The 27,830-nt window shown below is 31.3% G+C and overlaps 2 protein-coding genes across 2 annotated transcripts; both read right to left on the reverse strand.

The window, feature by feature from the left end:
• Positions 1 to 16,880: 16,880 nt before the first annotated feature.
• Positions 16,881 to 17,326, reverse strand: LOC117789535. The gene has a single exon (XM_034628567.1). It carries the CDS (start codon positions 17,324 to 17,326, stop codon positions 16,937 to 16,939), a length of 390 nt encoding a protein of 129 aa, XP_034484458.1. The 3' UTR covers positions 16,881 to 16,936.
• A 2,272-nt stretch (positions 17,327 to 19,598) lies between these two features.
• LOC117791489 lies at positions 19,599 to 20,080 on the reverse strand. The gene has a single exon (XM_034631265.1). The coding sequence runs from the start codon at positions 20,076 to 20,078 to the stop codon at positions 19,668 to 19,670; it is 411 nt and encodes a 136-aa protein (XP_034487156.1). The 5' UTR covers positions 20,079 to 20,080; the 3' UTR covers positions 19,599 to 19,667.
• Between the last annotated feature and the right edge of the window lie 7,750 nt (positions 20,081 to 27,830).

The following is a 27,830-nucleotide window of genomic DNA, read 5'->3' on the forward strand; positions in this document are numbered from 1 at the left end:
ATTAAAATCGCATTGTTTTTTGCTGATGACAGCAAATAATAATAATAATAATAATAAGAACAATAAAGAAATGAATGGAATAATAAACAAACAACAAACTGCGCGAATAATGACAAAACTTTTTTTTTGTATAAATACTTATATAGCAACTTTGACATTTTATGGGAGAAAAATTGTGTTTGATTAAGGGGAGTATAACAGTTATTATTTACGCAGAAGTTGACAAACTGCCCTCTTACCCCCACCCCCATTTTAGCCTCAGCTGCGTGACAGCAAATTTTTATTTAATTAATGTTAATTTGCGCTCGAAACGCAGCCAAGTGCGAAAGCATTTTATATGTGATTTATATGGAAATATGTATACACTTAGTCAAGAAAGTGCTCTGACGAAATAAATAGAGCCAATAAATAAATATATAAATACATACATAAAAATTGTTAAGCTTGATTATAAATATTTTATTAGTTTTAAAAATCGTTAAAATGGTTGATTTTTATAATTTTTGTATAAAAAAATAAGAAATAATAAAAAAATCCATAAAATACAATATAAATACATTTTTCAACTCAAAATCATCAATTATTTTAGAACTATGGTTTCTTTATTGAAAATATCTTAGAATTTAACGTAGATTAAGTAATTGTTTAGCCATTTTTCAAATATTTTGAGTACATGCAAGTCGTTGTATATTTTTGATTTTATCAAAACACTTTCTTTACTTACTGTATATATTTATTTATATTTATATTATCTACAATCTTTAACGCTTTAAGCCAAGTCATCATTAACGCCTAAATAAAACAAGTTGACCGCATTTGAACCTCTTTTTTCCTCTTTTTTCCTATAGTCCATGTTGCAGTTTGTGTAAGAAAAAGTTACTTTTTTTTTCAATTTGATATCGCTTAATTATTATTACAGTTGTTGTTGTTATGACAAGGCACTTAATGTTGTCATTGTCAGTGTCTCACCGTCTCACTGTCACTGTCAATAACTTCGATGACTGTTGTTGTTATTACATTGGGACTTTCCCATTAATGATACATTTTTATGATTTTTTTATGGCAATAAAGCAAGGAATTTTGTTTGGCCAAAGCCGCTTGCATTGATTTTTTTGTTTTTGAGGTCTTAGCCTGCTGTGCCGTGTTTCAAGTCGATTCGTGCCACCGAAAACAAATGACAAAGTAATCAGCTTGCTGCAAAAAGTCAAAAAAGAAAATTGTAGAGGGAAAGAAAAGCTTGGCAACGTGCGGCAGCTTTAAAATTTGTGCACTCAGCACACACATAAACACATATATCTATATATCTAACCAAGTGTGTACACTGATAGAAAAAATGTTCTTAAATCAAGATTTTGGTTTCAGAACTAAGATTTTTGATCTAAAAAATGCGTCGAGAACATAAAATTCTTAAATTAAGAAAACTCATCTTGATTTTAAGAACATTTTAAAATAAGACCAAGTTCTTCTTCTTCTTAAAATACGAATAAATGTTTTTAAAATAAAAATTAAAAAATAAAATAAATTAAAAATTATTTTTTATATAAATAAATTTTTTAATTTTTAAATTTTGATTTATTTGAATTTTATTGTGTTTTAGAAATTTTGTAATTGTTATTCTAATTTGTTACGAGTGGGATTCGAACCGCGGCTAGCTGATTCACAACTGATATTTGTTTAATACGAATTAGTACCTATTTATACTCTCCTAACAACCTCAGATTTTTTTTCCTATATTAAGATTTCAAGATTTTTTAGATTAATAATCTTAGTTTTATTAATTTGGTCTTATTTTAATCTTATTTTAAAAACAAAATTTATAAGATGAGTATTCTTGATTTTAGAAGTTGGTCTTTTTTTCAGTGTATAGTATAGGGTGCTCTATGTGGAGCTAAACCCGCACACAGTTGGGGCAACTTAACTCTTGAACACATGCCGCCAGCAGGCACATGGCGTTGAAACTTTTGTGACGACTACAATGAAGACGACGACAGAAACTTGCAACACACACACACACACACACAGTGCCAGAAAAGTCCAGACAAATTTAAAACAATGGGAGCCAAAAGCGAAAGCCATTAGCTTGAAACAGCTATAACGATATGAGAATTTGTATAACAAATGGCAAATAAATTTAAATTTAATTTTCACATATTAAACACTATGATTTTCGAAATCTTAAAATTGTGCAATTAGTTTGCAAAAAATATGTATTAACTTAAATACAACTGCTTCAATTATTATATTAAATTATAATTATAATTAATTATATTATATATTTAAAATCTTGATATACATATTTCTAATATTTTTATACATATTTAAACTTAATCAAATGTTGATAGATTAAAATACACTTGAACTTAGTATTAAAAATGTCAGACTTAAATTTAATTGGAAAAACATGCACAAAAAAGATCAATAAAAACTTCGATTCCATGCTTCTTCAACTTCCCAACTGGAAAAATTATGAATAAATTATAATTAATTGAATAATTCATAAAAGCATAAAATGTTTATGAATATACGATATAGTATATAGTGAAAGTCACATTTAAACGCCATTAAAAAAAGATTCATCAAATATAATACGCAAAGTCAATCCATTAATCCCCTCTGCTATATTTATTTGTTATTATTTATATACAATTTTAAAAAAAATTTAATTTAAGTCCAAAATTCAGTCAGTAAAATTTTTTTTATAAAGATTCATCATAAATAATATGTATCATAAATTCATCAATTTAAAGCGTTTGCTGTTTTTCTCTACTGTTTAATTAATTTGTTAATAAGTTGTTGTTGAAAGTTGCTAGTAAATGCATAAATTTAATAAATATTTTATCAAATTAAAGAAACATCAATAGTTTATAAATATTTGTAGAGTTAAGAAAAATCATAATTAAAATCAATTCAATTTGTCATCAATTTCTGGCCTTGTCACCCATTGTACAATGACCCTTCACAATGTTGTGTAATTAGCCATATTGAATGCTTTTGGCCATAGAAATACACAAAAGAAAATTCCCAAACAAGTTTGTTTGCTGCGCTTAGCTCTCTGACTGTTGGAGAATTTTCCAAGTTGTCAAATTTAACGTTGCAACTTGCCACATGCCCCCTTCCCCCCCCCCCCCCCACGCTCTCTAGGAAGTATGTATAGACCACAAGCTGCCACAGTTTGTCGGGTTTTTTCGTTTGGGGTCAGGCACAACTGGTCAGCAGTTTAGTTGCCACATTTACAGCCCACTCGATACATTTGTGCTACGTGACTGGTCACACTGTTTTCTGTTTTCGGAGCAGGTCGATTTGTTAACTCCCTTGGGTTATGCGTGATGATACCCATAACCAGAAACTGCACTGAAAGAAAAGGTCAACTTCTAAAATCAAGAACATTCATCTTATATATATATTTTTATTCTTCAAACAACTCCATTTTAAGTAAATATTACTAATACTAAGAATATTATTCTAAAAAATCAATACAAGGATATAATATAAAAATATAAATCTTAAATTGTTAGGAAATTATAAATATGTTCTATTAAATAGAAAAAAGTATAAAAAAAAAAAATTATAATTAAAAAATTTTTTTATTTTTTGACTAAAATTTTAAAAACATTTATTCTTATCATAAGAACTTAATATTATTTGAAATGTTCTTCAAAACCAAGATGTGCTTTCTTTAAGAATTATTTGTTCTCAATGCATTTTTAGATATAGATTTTAGAAAATTTGTTTTAACAGTGTAGAACTAAAACTAAATCGAAATCGCATCGCAAAATGTGCAATTTTGTTGCCCCAAAAATTGATTTGGCTTAATTTGCGCAAATTTTAAATCGACTAAACAAACAGGATAAAGTCGGTGTGTGGTTTATGTGTCTGTATGTGTGTGTAGATGTGTTTGTGTGTGTGTAACACACAAATAGTTTTGGCGGCTGACAGAGCATCCCTGGGGCGCATTTAGAGCCCTTAAAATGGCATTTTAAATATTTGCACAGCACACGCAAAAAGTATGCGCACCCGAATATTGCTCATTATGAATGTTAAATACCAAAGAGTGGGTAAATATATATATATATGTAGATGTGTGTGTGTCTAAGTAAATATATGCATAATTATATGCATAGTTAAGTTTGCTATTTGTATTAATGATGATGCCCAACAAATGCGCAAAAACTAATAGAAAACTTCTTTAATATGGCCAAAAACATCAAAACTACTTAAAAAGTTTGACAAGCTTAAATGTGGCTAAGGTAAGTTAGCCTTCCCTTCTCTTCTCCCTCTAACCACTCCTTTTATTAGACTGTTCGCAAAGCAAATAGCTAAATGAGATTGGGAATGGGAATGGGAATGGGAATTCAAGAAACTAAAGCAAATATGCAACAACAAGCAAATCCCTTGATGAGTTATTAAATCATTTTAAGCCACTTACAACTAAAAACAAATTGAAATATCACGCAATACCTTTGAGAGCAGTCTTGGCCTCCACGCCTTGTAGTTGTTGTTGTTGTTGTTACTCTTGCCATTGGTAGTTGTTGCTGTTTGTAACAGGCCAAAAACGTAACAACTTAATAACGTACTAAGCCTCAACACACAAATATGAATAGCAAGCAACTTGCCAGGAATTCCTCGCTTGGCAGCATTGCCATTTTTGCTCTCACCTCAGCGAAGAAAGAGACAGGCAGAGACGAAAGAATGCTCGACTTTAAGATGCCGAGCAGCCTTGGAAAGACTTGTGAAAATATAAATTATGAAAAAATAAATGAAAAATAAAACATATAATATATTTACCGAAAAAAAAAAATATACATTCAAGATATAAAATGAAAATGGAAATTATAAAAAATAGTATAACGTATAATAAAATTTTATAATAGAAGAGCAACAAAATATATAATATTTGGGGGCTTCAACAAACCTAAAATTATTTTCTTAGCTAATTTCTAACAAAATATCAAAAGAAATATTTTTTTATATGATACATAGAATCAGAAACAATTAAATTTTTTAATTAGATTTATTTATTTATCTTTAGAGTTTTTGAAACAACCGCTCGAAATGTCGTCATTCGTGAAGTGTCAGAGATTTAGTTTTTCTAAACATATTTTCAAAGTCAATAAATTCGGCTACCTCTAACTTAGTTCCAGTTTTATTCAAATTCTTATGCCTAAGAATATTTGATATAATTAACAAATTCATAAAAAATATAAGAAGTTTTTATTCAATTTAATATAATATAATATAATTTTTAGCAAAATATCATAACAAATATTTATTTTTATGACACATAGAATCAGAAACAATTATTGTTTTCAATTATATTAACTTATTTTGACTTTCAGAAATCTCTAGAGTTTTTGAAGAGAATTGCTTTTAAAAACAACCGTTCGAAATGTCGATATTTATTAAGTGTCAGAGATTTTGTTTTTCTAAATAATTATTTTCAAATTAAAAAAAAATCAGCTGCTTACATAGTTCTAGTTTCAATAAAATTTTTATGCTTAAGAATGTTTTCTATTATTTACAAATTCATAAAAAATATAACAAAAATGTTATTAAATTATAATATAATATAATATAATTTAATATAATTAAAAAAAATTTTACATTTTGTTAAATCCCTCAAATTTTTTTTTTGACATTTGAATGTATTGGTTGCTTGTTTTCAGGAACACCAACAATTGTTAGAGATTTGTAGAACAGCTCTGATTGAGTATTTTTTTTTTACCAAACGAAAGAAAAACCAAAATTTTATTTTAATTATTTATTATTATTATAGGAACGTTTTTTTTCTCAACAGAAACTAAATATTACCAAAAAATAAATATAATTTTTATAAGTTCATGACAAAAAAAGTTTTTTAAATATTTTTTTAAATGAAAATGAAAAAAATATAATTTTGGGGTACCATAAAAAAATATATTTTAATAATGTGTGCCGTTTGTTAACATATTGAAATTAAATTTTGAGCAAACATGCCAAAAAATGGCACAGTTTCAGTATGCCAAGTCTTGAGGCTATTTTTTATCTATTTAAAATCAGACATTGTCACAAATCTATAAGCCCTGTTAACCCTTTGGTTACTGGGCTAATGGCAGAAAGAGTGTGAGAGTAAGGAAATACCACGCTAATAACTTTTAAGCTGCGCCCGAAAAAAGTTTTTTGCTGCTGCTGCTTCTGCTGCTTGCTGCCTACCACATGCCACACGCCACATGCCGCATGCCACATCTGCCTACCTTTGGCTGCGGCTTCTTCGTGCCTGACGACACAACTTCCGCTTTGGCCCCATTTGCCATTCATTATACCCTTGCACTGGGCATTATAGTTGTGTCACGAAATGTGTAATGAAATGCAGTGGGCGTAACTTTCTCAAGGTCAACAGCTGAGTCGTTAAAGGCAGTTTCCACTGTCTGTTTGCCTCTCTTTCTACCAGTTCCTTGGTTGTAACTCGGCACAGCTGTTTCCTCTAAATAAATGCAGCAAAGATGTTGAAATGAGCTAGACATATGACAATGCAGTTGTCGTGGAAAACATTTCTTGAAATATTTTAGATTTTAAGAAAATCTTTTACATTTTTCAGAATATCTTAATTACGTTCATCAAATCTCTGTAATTGTGTGTTTTCCAACTTCTCATTAAATTTTTTCAAAATCGGACAACTATATCTTATAGCTGTCCTAGGAAACATCGCTTGAAATATGTTTTGTTGTTATAAAACTTTTGTATTTTTAAAGAAATATGAATATGAAATTTTTTTCAGCTTTAAGTTAGAGTGTGTTCACCAAAAATAATCATTTATTTTATTAACCATATCATATTGAAATTATCTATTAGAAATTGAGTTGTTTTATGGAAATTTTATTTGATATTCCAATCGAACTTAAAAAATCTGTTAACTATAACTTAAGTAAGTTTTATTGATATCAGATTACTATATCATATAGCTGCAGTGTAGATCATTAATAAATAAATGGGGTGTTGTATAAAAAAATTTGTTTATTTTTCGTTGACATGGTAATTAAATTACTTGACTATTGCTAACAATGGAAGAACATGAAAACTTAGATATTTTTTTAGCATTCGAATATCTCTATAAAACCTACTAAAACTTACAAAATGCTCTTTAGTTCTTGAATGTATTTAAAACACACCATATATTTAATTTAATGTAAATTCGAAAAATTTTCAGCAACTCGGCTTAAAATCTGGCATATTAAATATTTATTATTTATGATTATATATTATATAATTTATTTATTGACTTAACATCGATGGTTGCCAGTCGACAGATAGTAATATATATGAATTAAATAAAAAGTTAATTTAAAAAAAAAAAAAAATTAAATAATAAGTAATAAATATTATATGTACCATATTTATATAATTTTGTATAGCTGCATTTTGATTAATCATTTGAAATTAATTATTTATTTGCTGCATTTTGATTAATCATTTGAAATTAATTATTCAATTAACTATTTTCAAAACCTTGTTTAATTAAATATCCTTAAACTCGAGTTTCCAAGACCACAATTAGTTAGGGTATTAAATCTTCGATAAGCCAACGATAAGAGTGCTTTCTTGTTTTAGCTTAATTTTGCTGCGTTGTGGGAGTTTTTGGCGAACCAGAGAAACCTCTTGAAAACATGCTCAATAGTTGAGATACACACACATAAACATTCTACCATTGCATACATGAGAGAACACACGCACTGCCGTCTATATATAAAGATATCTATGTGTGTGTGTGTGTGTGTGTGTGTTTGCAACTTGACTCAAAGCCTAAAAGTCAGTCAGCAAAATCAGCGACGCATAGCAAAAGCGTCAGACGACAGGAAGCGACGTGTTTGCAGCGCAAGCAAAACTTTTCATTTAACTTCCATTTGGGGTGGGAGTGAGGGGCTAAAACCACCCAACCCACATATCAGTATGTATATGAGGGTGCTAACTGAGTGGGAGGGGGGTGAGGAGTCGCCAAACTACCAGCATTAATATTGTTTTGTGTGCGAAAAAGCAGCCAAAATTACGACACTTGAGTGTGTTAAAAGTTGAGCGCGTTTGTTCGCTTCCACTCCCCCTCCCCCTCTCTAACTCCCTTCCCCCTGCCTGCCTTACTTCCTGTCTCTCTCTCCCTGCCACTCCTTTCCAGTCGCGATCTCTTGCGCCAATCGAAAAGTAAAAGAAAAGCAAAGAAAATCGTGAAAAGCGAAAAGTGCTCAGAAACTTGTAGCGGGCGCACGCAAAACAGCATAAGACAGCGGAAAACTTGCCAAACCGTGATCAAAATTGCAAAAACATTTGTCAAAAATTTATATTCGCTTTGGAAATCAATAAGCTACTAAATACTGCAAACTACATAGTTTTAAAAGTCTTTGTTTATTTGCTATAGCTTTTTAAAAAGTGAAATTTTTTAAAATATAGCAATTAAAATTACTTGGTTGAATTAAATTGACTAGTAAAAGTGAATCAAATATGTTAAATATTTTTCAGTTATGAGAAACAGTTTTTGCATACAAAATTGTTAAAAATTAGAAAAAATATTAATATTATAGTTGGAATAGTTAAATTTAAAAACTTTCATCTTTGCTTGGATCTTAAGAAATTGTATTTTTCATAAATTTCTATTTATATAATTTGAATATTTTCATTACTTATATTTTATAACTTAAAAAAACTATTGTTTCAGTCATATATTTTAATAGTTTAGTTTTCGTTAAAAAAATTTTAAAAATGCAAATATATGTAAATTTAAATTAAATATAAGGAATATTTTACATCTACATTGGAAATACATATTTTAAATAAATAAATAATTAATAAATTTAATTTAAAATTTATTGTGTTTTATATAAAAATATGTTTTTAATAAATAAATTATAAATACATATAATTTATAACTGATTGCGTGTTATATAAAAAAATATTTTTAAATAAATAAATCATAAATACATTTAATTTGTAATTGATTGCGTTTTATATGACAGAATATTTTAGATCTTAATGAACTATAAATTTTTTTAGATTTTTTATGAAGCTTGTCAATTTAATTTTGCAAAAATGCTAATTTATTATTTAAAAAAAAAACATATATTTTTATAAATTTATTTATAATTTTACATAGCTAATTTTGTTCTATTTCTTATTAATTTAAAATTATCATTTAAGTGTTTATTCTTGTATTAGCTGCTTATAGTCTCACAATAATTAAATATAAATAATGAAAGAAAATAAGCTAAATATTCATAAAAAGATAGCTACCACTGTGCGACGGTGTCGAAAGACGCTCAAAGCATAAAGAGATATTCGATGAGTGAAGAGCGAGGGAAAGGGAGAAGAAGCGTCAGCATCTCCTCTCATATGCCAAGTGGCAAGAGCAGCAAGCAGTCTGTTTGATGGTTGCCCCAGTTTGTTGCCTTTTGCTACTTTTGCCAGTTTACACGCACCGCTGGGATTGCAACACTGGAAAAAGGCGAAAAAGTTTACCATGATCCATTAACGTTAATTGTTTGGTGGCATGGCTGCTGGCCTGAGAGGGGTGGGGGGAGGGGTAAAGAGAGGCAACAACTTGCTGGGGATTTGCACGACACGCAGCCTGCAGCGACAACAACAACAACAGCAACAACTACAACAAACTATATCAAAAACTACACTGCAAAAAAAAATCAACTTTAAAAATCAAATAAATTTATCTTAAATATTTTATTTTTAAAATAAGATTGTTACAAAAGCTAAGATTATTAATCTAAAAATTTTCAAATCTTAATATAAGAATAAAAATAAAATAAATAATTAAATATGTACAAAAAAATAATGGACCCGTGGCGTTCTGGTTAGAGAAACCGCTTCAGTAGTGAAACAGAAGGCGCCGGTTCGAATCCCACTAGTAACAAATAAAATTAACATTTATAAAATTACTAAGACAGAATAAAATGTATATAAATCAAAATTAAAAAAAAAATATTATAAATATAATAAAGCATTTAAAAAAAAAAAAAAAAAATATTATAAATATAATAAAGCATTTTTTTTTTTGATTTTAATTTGAAAAACATTTATTTTTAAAATAAGAACTTGTTTTAAGAACAAAAATCTTAGTTCTGAGACCAAAATCTGGATTTAAGAAAATTTTTTTTGTCAGTGTGCAACAAGGACAACAATGAAGCCGCGTTGAAGGTGGCCAAAAACAGTCAGTCTGATAAGGTGTGTATTACAATGACAGCGTAAAAGTTTGTTGGCCAAAAAACCCAGCAGACAATCGAGTGCAGACAAACGTGGATGGTATATATACATATGTATATATGTATATATGTGATATATACATATATAGTTTACTAAATTCAATTAGAGCTGCTGAAATTGGCATGCGCACACCTGTCATTTGGCTTTGATAATGATGCATGTGGTGTTTTGGGCCACGCCACCAAAAAAACTTTAGCTGTCAGCCAACTTTGTCCATGTGCTGGCATTTAAAAAGAGAGAGAGAGTGCGGAGAGAGAGCGGAGTGAGCGAGGGGAGGCCACAAAACTTGCGCTAATTTTTAAGTCAAACTGCTCGACACTTTGGCAAGCCGTTTTTAAGTAATTGAATACACACACACACACACACACACACATTTAGAGAGAGCACAACTAAATCAATTAAAGTTATTCGAGCAAGAGTGAAACTTCCGGACTTGCAAACTTGCTGCAAGACACAGGGAAAATGCGCATAATAAAATTAAATGGAAATCAAAGTAAGTGAGGAGCGGCTTTTCACACTTGTTAATCACATTTTTGCGTCTTAAGTAAATATACTGCCAGGCACCGCCCCACCACGCCTCTAAGGACCAACTCATTGTAATTAAGCGGCTTAGAAGGCCTCCAAAGGCAACAAAATCGTTGCCTGCTTTTAGGCGCAGCCTCAGCACAAGGTCGAACTCATTGTTGTCCTCAGCGTCGACGTCGACGTCTTTAGAGGGCAGTTTATCGAATTAAAAAAAAAAAAACCGGAGAGCGAGAGGAAGATAGAGAGAGGGAGAGTGAGAGGGGAAAGAGAAACTGTACTCAAGTGGCAGCAAGTCGCAAAACTCACACTTGAAGGCAACACAATAAAACTGAAGTGGTTTGAGGCATGCCCCCACAGGACTTATATATACATACACTGTAAAAAATTAGAGTTTCTAAAGTTCACAATATATATATATTTTTTATTTAAGATACTTTAACAAATACAATTTTTTTTTTTTAATAATAAACGTTAAAGTAAATAAACAAGTGGTCTTTCAGTCGATTTATATTTTATTTAATAATGTTTTATTTACATACACTGTAAAAAACTCTAAACTTTCTAAAGTTCACAATGTAAATATATATTTTTTAAAACAACTTTAATATCCAGCATTTTTGTATCAATAATAAAAAGTAAATATAAATGTGGTCCTTGAGTCGACCTTAATATTTTATTAAAAAACAATACAAAGCTAACATAAAATTATTAAAAAAGATTAGTGGTACTACTTTAACAGATACAATTTTTTTTATAAATAATAAACGTTAAAGTAAATAAACAAGTCTTTTAGTTGATCTATATTTTATTTAATAATATTTTATTTACATACACTGTAAAAATTGAGAGTTTCTACAGTTCACAATATATATACATATTTTTAAAAACAACTTGAATAGATAAAATTTTTTAAAAATAAAAAATAGGAATTAAAAAAGTAGTCTTTCAGTCGACCTAAATATTTTATTAATAAACAAAACAAAGTAAACAGAAAATTATTAAAAAAGATTAGTGCTGCTACAATCAAGATGCTTATTCTTGAGAATTTGTGGCTTTCTCTTTTTATAAACATACGGTTCTTAGACAGAAGGTCTATAGGCAAAATATGTGCTTTTAAAACTAAGAGCCGGTTTTTTTATGTCCAGTTAAAAGGTGTGATAACTATATCAGTGATATTTAAAATATTAAAATGTATAGAAATTAATGTCAAATTTGAAAATATCTCTTTAATTAAATTTAAGGAGACAAAAAAAAGCGACCACAGCTACAATTTGTATCAGTGTATATATTTCTATAAATACGTATACACATATATATTTATGTGCGTAGAAGAATGGTGGCTAGCAAAAGTTGGCATAATTATTTCATTAACACTTAACAAGTGGCCCAGTCGACTAACTAGGAAGCAAACCAAGTCCGACTGTGGAGTCCAAGTCCGGAGTCTGCAAAAAAACTTTCACATTACGCATTTGTGTGCAATTTTCAAATTAACAATTGTTAATTTTCGTATTCTTTTTTCGTCTCTGCTCCTGTTGCTTTGCCAGTTTCTTTTCTTCAATGGCAAAAAGAATAACCTGACCGTTTGCCTTTTAAAAATACATTTTTGTTCGCTTCGCATTCGTTTCTTTTTGGTCTCTTTTTTGTTAATTTTTTACTTAGCAACTTTTTTATTGCGTGTTTAGCATAATTTTTTAATAATTACATTTTTGTGTGTTTGACCAAAAAGTGAAAATAATAATAAGCAGCCAGCGGAAAAGTTGGGGGGAAATGGGAAAACAACGTTCTCATTTTGTGCTCGAGCCAAAAGCGATAAGTTGGCGGTACGCAAAAGTTGAACAAAGTTTATTTGCATTACTGACAAACTGTTTAATTAGGGCATTTTTTTTCCACAAGATTTTTCAATGGCAAACTTTTTTGTATGAGCTACGTGCGTTTCATTTCCTTTACTCCTACGCCGTTTTTTCTTCTCTTCCTTCTTTGTTGCGTCCCGCAAATATAATTAAATATTACAACACACTCAACAAATTAACAATAGAAATGTTTCATTATGCTATTTTGATTGTGTGCGAGATAAAGACACTTTAAAATATTAAATTCTTAAGCACAACATAAATATTCGCTTAGAGTCGTTGGTATTAGACTAGCTGGTACCCTTTATTGTAGGGTAAATAATGTTAATTATAATGCTAATACCAATGTTAATTCTAATGATTATAGTAACAGAGACAGCAAAAAATTATAGCTTGAAAAATAATAATAAAAATAAATAAATAAAAACTAATGATAATGCTTATGGTACTCCTAATACCTCTTCTAATGCTAATACATATGATAGTATTACTTAATTCTTAAATATTTTATGCAATGAAAGAAGTACTGCAAATGCTATTGATAATGAAAATACTTATCATTATGAAAATTTTAATAATAAAGCCACTAATGTTAATTTTAATGAAAAATTCAGCGCCAATGCTAATAAATTGTTAATATTAATAAAAATTTTAATAATAATGCTAATGCTAGCTTAAATGCTTACGCTTATAGTTATAAAAAGTTGAAATTTTATATTTTTAATCCTAAGAAAGAGAATAATGCATGAATAAATATATTCAAGTCTTTAATTTCATTGAAAATGTTGGCAAAAATTCGATTCCATGCTTAAGATTGAAGTCTTTACATGAATATTGTGTGTAAGTGTAAAAATACCTTGGGCAATCGATAAAATATTTAAATAAATAATAAAACTTGCATGGATAGCCATATTATTGGCATAATAGTTACAATACATTTTAAATTGTTGTTAAAGCAATGCTCAAATTGTGTATTTATTCGGGCATAAAAAAGAGGAAAATAAATTGACGAGTCTATTCGGATATTACACAAGCAAGCCACAGGCAGACAGACGGACAGACGGACAGACAGACGGACAGACAGACGGGGATTTGATGCTGATAGCAGCTGACGGTCAATCAAGTTCTGCGTTTGCCATTCAAGCATGATGTTCTGACCAAGCAGTTAAGCTGCCATCGCATCATTGTAATTGTTAATTACTTACTAAGAAATTCGTATGCCAATATTCGCCTCACTCTATTCTCTCCCTTCTTTTTTGTGGCAACTGGTAACTGGCAACTGGTAACTGTCAAATCCTGCTAGCTGATCGCAGCTGTGGCAGCAACGATTTTGGCCAGCTGCTGCCAGCTACCAACTTCCAACTGCCAAGTGCCATGTGCCTCATGTCTCGTGCATATTTACGTTGTTAGCAAAAATTCTGTGCTGTTATTGTTAGCCCAGCAGTCAATGCATACACAAGGCTTATAAGTTTGTGACAATGTTTGTAAAAAGACCATAAGAGTTGAAGCAATCAATTTTTGGTGTTTTAGAGTTCTTACAACGCAGGCAACTGTTCTTTAATATTTTAAAATCGTTTTTCATGAAATTATAGTGCCAAAGTGACGTAAAAGATGACTCAATGACGCTTAGTCATGTTAGATAGATGGTGAAAACAAAAAACAATTAAGTCATATATTTTTTTTTTAAGTTTATTTGTCTGCAAATATTGGACAAAGAAGAAACAAAACTGAAAAATTAATATAGAAAGATTTGCCTTATTTAAAAAAATTTTGTTCTGTTACTAATGTATTTAGATATTTTTTTTTTTATCTTTTTCATAATTAAATCAAAAAAATTCATATGAAGTTCTTGTTGTTTAGTTGTCTGTAATTATTGCAAAAAGTAGAAACCAAATATCAAATTGCGGTACAATTTTATTTTGAACTCCGAAAGATTAGTCTTTATTTAAAACATTATTTTTCTATTTTTGTTTAAAATTTTTTTTTTGTTTAAATTTTTTCTCTGTTTAAATTCAATTCAAAATTTTTTTTTATAAATTTTTATAAATAATTTTTTGTTTTTCATTTTTCACAAAACAATAAAATATCACAAAATAAAAAAACTCCGATTAAAAATGTATTTTGATTTGTCTATTTTTAAATATTTATTTTCTTACGATTTTTATTATTATAATATTTATGTATTTTGATTTGTCTATAATTAAATATTTATTTTTTTTACGATTTATTTTATTTTGATATTGATTACCTTTTAAATCGGCTGTAAATTTTTAAAACTCCGATTAAAAATGTATTTTGATTTGTCTTTTTTTAAATATATTTTTTTTTACGATTTTTATTATTTACAAAATAACAAATGTAAAGATATATTTAAAGAAGTTTATTTATATTATTTTTATACATGTATAATTTATTAAATGAAGCAGCGGCTGTGAAGATTTGAGTACTTGGTGTTAAACAATCGAGCAAATGAACTATAGCCTTCTTTCTTATTGTTGTTGTTGTTGTTGTTGTCACGCTGGTTTGTTGCTTATAGCGAAGCGTTGCCGTCAACGCCAAACGACGTTGTCATGCCGTTTGGCATTGGGTTTTCTCCCGATGGCAGCGAGATGCTCTGAAGAGATGACTGAAGGGGCGATGGCAGCTCAACCAGAATGAGCCACGTCAAGTGAGTTCACAATTTTTGCGTGCTACCATTTTTCTTATTTTCCTCACATCCTCTTTCCCCTCTGGTTCCCCAACCGCTTTTAGTTTCCCTGTGCCGCAGATAATCCTTGGCATGCAACGCCTTTATCCTGTTATACTTGTGCTCTGCTCTTCTCTTCTCTTTTTTTTATTTTACTTCTCAGTTCTTGGTTCCCAGTTCATGCTACTCGTAACTTTTTTATACCCTGTATTAATTAAAACATCTAAAAAGCGTGTGTGAAACTAACGCTAATTTATGTAACATGTATCTACGTTAGTTTAAGGTTTAATTTTAAATTGTTTTCTTTAGAATATTTTATTGAAAAGAGGCAGCAGCTATAAGAAGGAAGCTTCTATTATTAATATTTATTATTTATAGTTTTTATTTTAATAAAGTAATTATATTTTAAATATATTTTTTTAAGTATGATAAATATTTTATTAAAGCAAAAAAGTTAGAGTTTAAACTAATTTTAATATTTAAAATGTGACATTTTTAATAGAATATTAAATTTTAATAGAATTTTTAAATTTTTTAGATTCATTCTGATACATTTGTTTTTGGATATAATTTCGTTTAACTCGTCTGTATTTTTTCTATCCGTAAAGGATATCTTAGAGTCGACATAAAAGCACTTTGATCACACCTGAAAATTGATAAAGATCTATACACAGAAATACATATCAATATTTAAAGATTTTATTAATTTTCTGTTTACAGGGTGTTTGTTCAACTAGAAAATGCTTAATATATTGCTTTTATTGATATCGAAAACTGTTTAAATTTGTATAAACAGCAGTAGAAATTAGTAACTATAAGTTTATATTTTTGTTGTATTATTACAGGGTATCTGCCCGTCGAGCAGGCTGTCTTTAAGCTGTGTTGTGTTGTGTTTGTTTGTTTCTTTTTTTTTTGTTTCGCCCGCTGATTTCGCTACTTAATTTTTTCGCCTTTTTTGCTGTCTGCCATCTGTGTGTTGTATCTGTATCTGTATCTGTATCTCTGTTCCTATACGTATCTGTATCTTTATGCTTGTGTCTGTGTGTGTGTGTGTGTTGCTTCCGCTGTTGCTGCGCTGATTGGGCGTATTTTGTTATGTTCATGTTGGTGCAACGCCGCCTGCTTCGTCCGACTGTCAGTCAGTCAGTCAGTCACTCAGTCAGTCAGGACAACTCTAGCAGACGTCCTGTCAGCTCGTTTTCGTCTATTTTTCGCTGCTGTTTTCTCTGGCATTTCCTTCATTTTTTTCTTCTTTTTTTTTTGTACCACGTAATTAAAACTTGAAACGCATATGAATTAGAAAAAAATACAGCAACGCGACCCGGAACAGAAAACCCGTTACCATTTTATGGGCCAGGCCAAGAGCCTGTTATCCGGGTCCAGGCATCGTGTCATTCCGTCTCACATCGTTAACATCGCTGATTAAGTTTCTTGTCCTGTGTCACTCAACGTGATTTGAAATAACAATTTTTATCAGCGCCCGCAGCTCAAGCCGTATCATTCTGCATTCTGAATCCCAAGTCCCAAATCCCAATTGCTAACCCTAATATTAACCCGCCTTTGCTTCAGATATTTAAACAGGTTTATTTTTTATTTTTTACTGTTTGCTGTCTTTATTTAAACTTTGAATTGAAGCGCGCTTTTAGCCAGCGAATCCAACTCCGCCAAATATGCCGAAAATAGGCTGATTATTGCCTGGGCAATTTCTTCCCTGGCAACCTCCATTGCAGTTTCTTCCCTGGCAACCTCCATTGCAATTTCTTCCCTGACAACCTCCATTGCAGTGTCTTCCCTGACAATCTCCATTGCAGTTTCTGCCATTGCATCTGTTTCCAGCATCGTTTCTGCCACCTTGATTTATATTTATATTAGTGGTTTGCACCGACGTCTGGCGCGGTGAACGATCAAGTTCTTCCAGCTGATCCGCATCCACCTTCAGTTCCTCAGGCTTCAAAGAATCCGCATCAGCCGCAACTGCGAGGACAATGCCAAGCAGCAACATAAAAAATAACTGACTGGTATAAGCACTCATCTTTCAAGTCGTTCTGCCAAACTGCAATTCATTTACGCCGCATTTATATTAAATTTAATGACTGCTACTAAGTGTAAGTGTGAGGCTCTGAGCTCAGCTAATTAAAATCGCTTTAAATTCATCAGTTCAACTTGCTTGATCTTATCTACTACATTAAAACAAGAACCGCAAGTCACAAAAATATATTCAATTTATTTTTTTGAAAGTATTTTATAAAATTTTTAAGCAGAATGAATTAAGAGGTCGAACAATGTACAAAATGACATTCAATTTGAAAATCGGTTGAGTTTTAATCAAGTTATGACAGTTTGAAGTTGGTCAAACCCTTGACCCAAAATAAAAGGTCCTAGAATCACGTTTAAAGTATTGTTTTATACTAATTACGATATAAGAAGTTGATTAAAAGTGAAAACTTGAGTTTTAAAATTTTCAATTTTCAAAATTCCAAAGGGGGGACCCTATGATTTTAAATAAAAACTAGATCTAGAGGGGAAAATATTTTTTTTTTTAATAAATTAAATTTGAATGCAGAATGAATAAATACACCGAATCATGATTAAAATGACATTCCGTTTGAAAATCGGTTGAGTTTTAATCAAGTTATGACAGTTTGAAGTTGGTCAAACCTTTGACCTAAAAACTTAACAAGTCATAATTTTTGTCCAATTTGACATGATTTTTGACAGAAAAATAAAAGGTCCCAGAATCCCATTCAAAGTGTTGTTTTATACTAATAACGATATAAGGATTTGATTAAAAGTGAAAACTTGAGTTTTAAAATTTTCAATTTTCAAAATTTCAAAGGGGGGACCCTATGCTTTTAAATCAAAACTAGATCTAGAGGGGAAAATATTTTTTTTTTTTTAATAAATTAAATTTGAATGCAGAATGAATAAATAAACCGAAACATGATTATAATGACATTCCGTTTGAAAATCGGTTGAGTTTTAATCAAGAAATGACAGTTTGAAGTTGGTCAAACCTTAGACCTAGTAACTTAAGAAGTCATAATTTTTGTCCAATTTGACATGATTTTTGACAGAAAAAAAGGTCTCAGAAATTTTGTAAATAGTAAATGAATATTAGCTTAGCACGTTTTAATAAATTTTCTGCTACACTTTTTTTTTTGATATACTTTTATCAAATCTTCCTTTTGCGTTCTTTCTTGTTATTATATAAAATGTTTATGGCTAAAAATGTCTTACTTTTGTAGCCACCCTCGTACTTACTGCGCCGTTATATAAATGGATTTGGTTGACTCAAATAAGCCGCAATGGCCACTGAGCCAACCAAGCATTTTCCCCACATAAACGGGCTCTGTTTATGGCCATAGATATAGATATATATATATACACTTATATATAGGTACTTATAGACGCTATGTGTAGGTATATATATGTGTGTGTGTGTGTATTTTGGCATAGCGTCATGTCGCTGAGGCTAACAGAAATGAAGTGTCATTGTGATAGAGCCGCTGCAATGCAGCTGTGCAACTCTGCCACTGTGCAACTGTGCAACTGTGCAGCAATGCAGTGCAATATCGAGTCAGAGGACTCGGGAGTCACAGGACTCTGCAGTGGACTCCCAAGCGACACATTTACACGCACTGCTGGCGACTCACGTACTCAACATTGTGACAAATGGATTTTCGCCTGAAATCCCCTAGATTTCTTCAAGTGTAATTGCGCACGCTAAAAGCGAATGCGAATGCGAATTCCAAACTGGCCACAAACCAAAACCACAGCCAAAATAAAAGTCGGAGAGGCTACAGTCGATATTCCGAACATAGAATACCTGTTACTTAAATCAATATATATTAAAGTACTTTATAGAAATGAGTACCTAATAAAAACTACTGCATACTTCTGGGTGCTTGCTTTCCTTAATTTTTAATAACTTTGGTTAGCTATTACTGCCGTTCTACTGGTCCGATCTTGATGCGATTCGGTGGGTTAATAGATTATATTAATAGATAACGTAAATTACCATATAAAATGTATTATCTTAAAAACTGTGGGTGTGGTTTGCTATATATAGAAATCTGTGTGTCAAATTTGGTTGCTCTATCGCTTATAGTCTCAGAGATCTTTCTGTTCATACTGACGGTCAGACAGACAGACAAACAGACGGACAGACAGACGGACAGACAGACAGACGGACAGACAGACGGACAGACAGATGCCTACTTCTCGCTCTAACATACATTTCAATTGAGACAATATACCCTTTAACTTATTTTTTAAGTAACGGGTATAAGAAAAGACGGTGAGCATTAAATTTCATGAGCTGGCAGCCTTTATTGCACTCACTGACTCACTCACTCACTGGATAATTTGTAGTCCTAACGCTTGATTATCCAGGTGCGTGTCTTTGACCAATGCCGCAGTAGTCGAGAAAAGCTTAACATAATGCGAGTTTGCTGACCGAGCAGCACCAACTGCAGTATTATTAGCATTTGAAAATGCCGCAACATTGGTCCGAGCAGCCGTACACGGTATTCAATTCTATTCCTGGAATGATTTGATGACCTTAGGTGTCGCTCGGCCGAAGCCAGCAATTCCATCAGCATCTTGAGCAGGAGTCTATACAATTGCAGTAGACCAACCACATTCAGCAGGTAAACGTGCAGCACAAAGAGCACAATGCGCAGTGGTAAGCTCAGCAGGATGCAAAGGAATTCAATAGCAATATCCATGGATTGCTTCTTGCTTCGAATAAGCCGCCTCAACATCGTCTGTCTGCCTGAGAGCATCCGATTCCTGAGCACAAATAAACTACGAGTGAAAAAATGTTGATGCCTGAATCTGAAATGCCAACTTTGCTATTTTTTATTATACTCTAAACGAGGGTATATTAAAGAGTCGATATTGATGCTTCTGTTTGACCGTTTAAAGTTTCAACTTTAAGCAAAAGGACCTCAGAGTTGATAAGAGCTAGATGCATTAAATTTGGTATGTAGACTCCTTATGCTAAGTACATATTCAGACAGTTCAAGCTTGTTTTAAATGTTCGTTCTCTAATCGGAAAATGCAAATTACAAGAACAATTTTTAAGCCAGAGATTTGAATTTTGCCATATATAATAAGTATGTTGTGAAGAATGTGCTTGGAAAATTATTCTGGTTTTCAAGAATCAATTTAATCACTAAGGTGCACATAAAACTTTTTCTAAAACTATTTGTCCTTACTCACTCACTCACTCATCATTGCACCATAACACATAAAAATTCAGAATCCAAGCTTGCCAATCATTGAATTTTCCATTAATATATTAAAATTATTTTTCTAAATATTGTAAGTAATACGTAATTGTTTAATTGTGTATGTAATGGTTATTCTACATATGTATCTACTCTGATACATTTTTGTTTTTCCCCTAAAGGTAAGACAAGTTTATAGATAGGAGAATATTTTTTTTTTCCACTGCATTCGTCACTAGCGCGGACTGCCATCCGCTGTGAGAAAAAGTTTCGAAACTACAACAATAATTATTTTTAAAAATTACCTATTTGATATGTGAAATATGAGCGTGAGAGCAAATACATGTAAAAGTAGCTAAGGAACGGAAACAGGGTATCTCAAAGTCTAGCACTTTCGACCATAGCATTCTTACTTGTTATATTCGAATTCGAAGTTGGCAACTTTGACAAATTTGTGTTGTGTGCAAAATGTGACTTGTCGAGGTGTCGTTCAGAGGAAAGCGAATAAAATGAGAACGAGAATAAGAACAAGAAGAAGAAGAAGTCGAGGAAGTTTGTGCTACGTGGATACGTTGTAAGCAGATAAAATAAAAAGTTTATATTACCAACATTACAGTGCGACATTACGAGGATTGCGACCCAACTGAATCACGCCCATGATATTTGCACTGAATTGAAATTGATCAATTTACGTAGTTGAGGGAATTGTTTTCAGTTTCCCTAATGGTTGAATCTTTGCCAGAGCAAGATAGCAACAGTGGGAGGGAGTGGGAGAGAGCATGCTCTGTAATAAAATTAATGTGGCCCTGTAGGAATAAACGCTGAAATCTCTGGAAATATGAAAATGCGTAAATGTACGAGTATTTTACGCTTTAATGCAACTAAATATTATGCTGTGGCTCTTGTTTTTTTTTTTTTTTTTTTTTATAAAACACGTTTGGAAATGTTTGAAATAACACAAAGTAAATGAACAGCATTTGAAATTTAATACTGCTGTGAATTCATTTTGATGGAATAAGTTCTGAGTTTCGCTGAACCCGGAACACATAGGACTGTGTTCTGATTTATCGTTGTTAATTTATTTTGATGTAGAAAAACATATGTGTTTTGTTAGACTGGCAAAACTGTAAACTATTTACATGCTGCCGTGGAATTTGAACATTCACTTTTGAGTATGTTTTTGCATGTTTAATTTGGTTCTGCATGATAAAACTTAAGAAAACCTCATCATGCAATTTTAAACTGAGTCATGCCAACTTGTTGGCAACTTATCAACAAAAGTTCATATTAAAGAACATTTCCTTAAATTTTTGGCATTTTAATGTAAAAACGGGCAAGTTTATTGAATTTACTGACTCAGCAGGCATTAAATTTAAGCATTCACTAGGAATTAAATACAGTTAGTCAAATAATTAGTTTGATAAAAGAAAAAGCTCTTATTTTAAATTATGGCTTTTAGTTTCTTTATATTATCTGCTTATGGCTCTTCAAGAAAGTTTAAAAATGAAAGTTTCAGTTTTCCATACTTTCAACCGGTGTCCATTTTTTTTCTCATACTTCAGACTTCTTTCAAAACTTCAAACTGCCATAACTTTGTGAAATTTTAGCCGACTTCTTTTCTAGAGGTCAACTCAATCAATATTTTACTTCTTAATTAATTCTGCATCAAAATTTTACCGATCACTTTAAATGCTTTTGACCACTTCCATACTTGACACTTTTTCCAAAACTTCAATCTCTCATAACTTTGTCAAATCTTAACCGATTTCCTTGCGGATTGTCAATTTTATCATTATTTGGTTTCTATTTTGATTCTGCATCAAAATCTTACATAGGTAAAAAATTTCATATTTTTCGATCACTGTCCATTTTTCTATTACTTTTCCATACTTTCCCCTTGACACTATTTTTCAAAACTTCAATCTCTCACAACTTTGTCAAATCTTAACCGATTTCCTTGCGGATTGTCAATTTTATCAATATTTGGCCTCTATTTTGATTCTGCATCAAAATCTTACATAGGTAAAAAATTTCATATTTTTCGATCACTGTCCATTTTTCTATTACTTTTCCATACTTTCCCCTTGACACTATTTTTCAAAATTTCAATCTCTCATAGCTTTGTCAAATCTTAACCGATTTCCTTGCGGATTGTCAATTTTATCATAATTTGGCTTCTATTTTGATTCTGCATCAAGATTTTACTTAGCTAAAAAATTTCATATTTTTCGATCACAGTCCATTTTTTTTTATTACTTTTCCATACTTTCCCATTGACACTTTTTCCAAAACTTCAATCTCTACATCAAAATTGTTAAATTAAATTTTTTTATTTTTTTACTTTCCTCTGGAATATTTTTTTAATAATCGTGTTGTAGGAAAACTTTATATTTGTTACTCGATGTATTATTTGCCGATTTTTTTTTTAATTCGATTTTTTGTAATATTCAAAAATATTTAAGCATTTTATTGTCAAATTTTTAGGTTCGAAGGACAACAATAAAGATTGAAAGTATTTAAACTAAGTAATAGAGATATATCAATTTGAATTGTTTCATAGCAAGCAGCTTAATGTCTGGGTATTAAGTGTTGCATTTTATATACCGTCAAATCTCTTTGATTGCCTTTGAATTGCACTCTTAAATGGTGTTTGCAAATAATAAATGCATACAAAGGAATCTGCCTAATTTAAGCGGATAGAGAATGAGACAGACAGAGAGTGAGACGGACAGAGTAAAGGAAATGCTTAAATAGAAAATCTTTAGCAAACGGAAGTAGAGTGAGATACGGGAGAGAAAGCGTAATGACTAAATTCTGGATTAAGAATGCGGCGCATACAAGTTGCACATTCGCCTTTGTCTCTGGTCTTCTTCTTTGTAGCTGGATGCTTGGCACTTGCTTCTTTTTTTTGCAGAACACATTGGTCTATAAATATATATATATTTATATATATATATATAGACGTATATTTTAAGCATGGCTTATCTTATCAACTGACATAAAAGACGCCTTTCAGCGACTGTCCAGCTAACGACAATTGTACTATGGAGTGAATTGCATTTGGTTCTGGTTTCGTTTAGTTGCTCCTGCAGCTACTTCTCCTTCTCCTCTTTCTCCTCCACCTCCTTCTCCTCCTTCTGTGCGCTCATCCCCCGCGGGGGTTGTGGCAATGCACACAGCTGGACATTCATTACAAAAACGGAAGCACTCGTACAGTGACAGAAGATAAATGGAGCTGCACTTGTACGTGTGGCAACATCCAACCTCCTTCAACCTCCTTTCTCATCCATCCTCCTCATTCCTCCTTCCAACTAATTCGCAATGTATGTCTGTGTGTGGTTTTTATTTAGTTGCTTGCTTTATCTCAAAATCTGGAAAATCTTTGATGCTACAAAATAAAAGGAGCTTATACTCGTACTCACTACGTACTATACCTTGGTATTGAAAAACATTGCAACCATTTACACTGATCAAAAATATTATTCTAAATTCAAGATTTTGGTCTCAATGCTAAGAAATTTGGTCTATAAAATGCGTCGAGAACATAAAATTCATACAGTTAGAAAACACATTTTGCTTTTGAGAACATTTCAAATAAGTCAAAGTTCTTATTATATATTTTCTTAAATTGTAAGTCGAAAAAAAAAATAATAGTAAAGATATTTAACTATAAATTTTTTTTAACTGTTATTACTTCGATATATATTTATATATTACTATGTTTTTTCTTGGAAAAATTGGGACTCGAACCCACTGGACCATTATTAGTTTCATATGAAAATCTAGCATTATCACATTTTCCTAACAATTTAAGATTTTTATTCTTATATTAAAAACTGCGATTTTTTTGATTTATATTCTTAGTATTACTAATCTGGTCTTTAAATGGTTTTATTTAAAGAACAAAATACTTAAGATAAATGTACTTATTTTTCGAAGTTGCTCATTTCTTTCAGTGTACGTACTATACCTATGTAATGCAAAACCTTGCAACGATTTATTTATTTATATTTATTTGTGTTCAGTTTTTTGGCTCAGATTTTTAATCTGAGCAAACGCTTTTTCTTGCCTTTGTTTTACTAAAATGAGACTGGCAATGCCAACAACAAATAACAAAAACAAATGGAGAATGGAAAATAGAAAATAGAAAACAAAGCTTCATATTCATTTGGGTTTCTTATTTGTCTATTTGTCGCTGTCATATTTGCCTGCAGCTTGCTGTCTTTGCTTTTTCCTCTATATTTTTTTTATTTTTCCTATTTGATTGAGATATGTATTTATTATGTATATTTTTAGTTTTTTTTTTCTCTTTTTTGTATCTCTCTTTTTGATGTATTTTGTTTAAGCTTGCTGCAACGACACTGTTAACTCTATGCTTTTCTACTGTGCGTTGCCTTTTGGCCCAATTTCAATTTCAAACTTTAACCATTTGTTTTTGGCGCACAAATTTATCAGCTATTTTTACGCTGCAAATTTTGCCTCTTATTTTTTTTTGTTTTCCTTTGGTCCTTTGGTCGTGGCTCGTTGCTAACGTTACATTCATCAAAAAATTGTTTGCAACGCGCTTCTAACTCGGTGGTTTTTTATAAGCGCACTTTATGTCAAAACCACAGAGGCAATAACACAGACACACAGAAAAATGCGCTGCACTAAAAAGGAATGCTGAAAAATACATACATATATTTTTTTTATTTTGGTGCAGCGAGTGAACTTGCCACTTGCCACACAAGACAATAGTCAACGTCCAAAAATGAAAAAATAAATGCGAAAAACTGCTAAAATATTTAGAAAAAAAAATTCTCAAAAACAAACTGTCAAGCAAGTGAAATAAATTAACAAAATGGCATCATAAAGCTAAAGTATGAGCGAGTTCTTGATTTTTTTCGTAGTTGCGTGAAAAATCTATATAAATTTTGGCAGACATTCTTTGGACTGACTAAAGTGTCATACTTTTGTTTTGCGATAACTTTTCAATTATTTAGAAATAAATGCACATGACAGCAACAGAACAAAGACAACAAACTTACAAGTAGAACATAATCGGAGCTGTAACTCGACTGTGGTAATACCCTAAGCTAATGTCTGGTCATAACCTATGTTTAAAGTTGCATTTTGTGGAAATTGCACATGAATTTCATTTAAAATAAATATGATAAAAGTTAAGTGGAAAATCTTTAGCCATTTTAGGGCGAAGTTAAGTCGAAGAACTCTGTTGAATTATGGCTAAGCTGTCGACTGTCGACTGTCAACTGAGGACTGTTTACTTTTTGCTTAACTTGGCCAAAACACATGAGCCGCAACTGGCAGCATGTCAGCCAACTGCAGTGACAACAACAAACGGTTTCAATTTTGTTGATTGCATCTGTTTGTGCCAACGATGTGAATGGGCAGATGTACAGTGGGGAAAATGGCTAGATTTGCTTATATTAATTCAGAATATTCAATTCTTTTCCATTGAATTTATTATTTTAATAAAATATATTTAATTAGCAACACTTAAAGCAGCTTAAAACATTTTAGTTTTCACTATTTTATATATTTATTAAAAAGAATATAGTTTTTTTGCATTTTTAATTTCCGATTTAATATTATATATATTGTGTATTCTCTTATGGCGTACATTTTGACATCCAGAAACGATGTCCAGCCTGGAAAGAAACTTCAATTTACCTTTCTAATAATGGGTTACTTAATTTTGAATGTTCACTAGATTATTTACAAATTTCTTTTTACAATATTTAACAGATAAAATAATATAAAAAGTTTTTTTTTAAATGTTTTCTAGTAAATTTGAACTATTTATAGAGTTATATATGTATTTGAACTCAAATTTGACCGAATTCCAGGTCGAATTTTTCAAAAAGCCGCATTATTGCACGATCGAATCGTCTCAGCTACGTTGTGTAAAAAATTCAGACTCCTAGGTCATATGGTTTGGACTGTCAAAGGATCAGTGCGTTAGTTAGTGAGTCAGGTCAAAGAATTTTATGTATAAGAAAAGCAAATTAAGTCTTTCTCCCACACCAAATTGGGTGTATGATATGACTGAGCCTTGGGATGGGCGTGTAAATGGTTACCAGGGCTACAATGCGGCTTATACCATATGCCAGAGTGCAAAGTATGCCCAAATGCATTTTAAAACATTGTTTTGGCGACTGTTTTTTTTTTGTTTTTGGGCTTGTAAACGCATTGCCACAAAGCAAGCCACAGCAAGGCAGTCTGGCAGTGTGGCAGCTGGGCCAACAATGGCCAATGGGCCCAGTCAACAAAAGCCAATGCCAAACAGATAAGAGCGCGTATTTTATTTGCATACTTTTAGGCTGAGCTTCGTACGCGTTTGGAAAGCCATTTGCCAGTAAAAATGCCATGAAAATGACTGAAAAAACAAAAGCGAATTGGCTAAAAATAAAACAAGTTTAAGTTTTTTGGCAGCACACACACATGCCCACACACACACACACACACAGTCACAAATCAAAACAAAGGCTGGAGAAAAGAGGAAATATGTGAAATGCGAACTTGAACAAAGATTGACAAGTGGCGACTGCCCCGTTTAAAATGTCAAATACGTACGTACAATGTTGCCGAGACTTTTTTACCCATGCAAACACTGTATACGCCTGTTGAAGAGGCAGAGAGGCAGAGGCGTAGGTGGGTTACTGAGGGGGGGAGTGGAAGAGGAGTCTACGTGCCGTTGGTTTTTTACCAAACAACTTTCGTGTTGTTTTTCTATTTTTTTTTGTTTTGTTCTGTTGATGTTTTGATTTGTGCGTGCGTGCAAATGTTTGCACTCCGAGCATTTGTTTTTTCTTCGCTGTGGCAATTTTTTTGGAAGGGGGGGATTCTACGTATCCCAGACTTCTACATACAATATATACAAATATGTATACAATGTACATTTATACATATATATTTAATTTTTTGTTCACAGTCAAATTTTCTTTTGTGCTGGCTACTATATTTTTTGTTGAGTCGTTTTTACACCCAGCACTCCTGGAGTATATATGAGGTATATTGTATTAGAGAGTAGAAATAATGCAGGGTGCCAACAATAGAAAATATTCAAAAAATTTAATGAGTTTTGGAACTGAAAAGCTTTCAAAAATTTTAGCAACTAGGAAGCATTTAATTAGGAATACTGTTGGAAAAATCAAAAAAAGGAAAACAAAAATTAATAGGTTAATATTAAGAATGGGGGAAAAAAATTAGAAAAAATCAATGTCAAATACATTTTATTTCATTAACCAAAGAGTAACTTTTTTCATGTGGAAAGCTGCTTTTTTATATTGACAATCATCCAAGCTA

This window comes from Drosophila innubila (assembly GCF_004354385.1).
Source record: "Drosophila innubila isolate TH190305 chromosome 3R unlocalized genomic scaffold, UK_Dinn_1.0 2_E_3R, whole genome shotgun sequence".
NCBI lineage: Eukaryota > Metazoa > Arthropoda > Insecta > Diptera > Drosophilidae > Drosophila > Drosophila innubila.

Excerpts from the sequence above, each read along its gene's own strand:
- LOC117791489 (XM_034631265.1), bottom strand. The coding sequence starts at position 20,078 with ATGCTCTCAGGCAGACAGACGATGTTGAGGCGGCTTATTCGAAGCAAG.
- LOC117789535 (XM_034628567.1), bottom strand. The coding sequence starts at position 17,326 with ATGAGTGCTTATACCAGTCAGTTATTTTTTATGTTGCTGCTTGGCATT.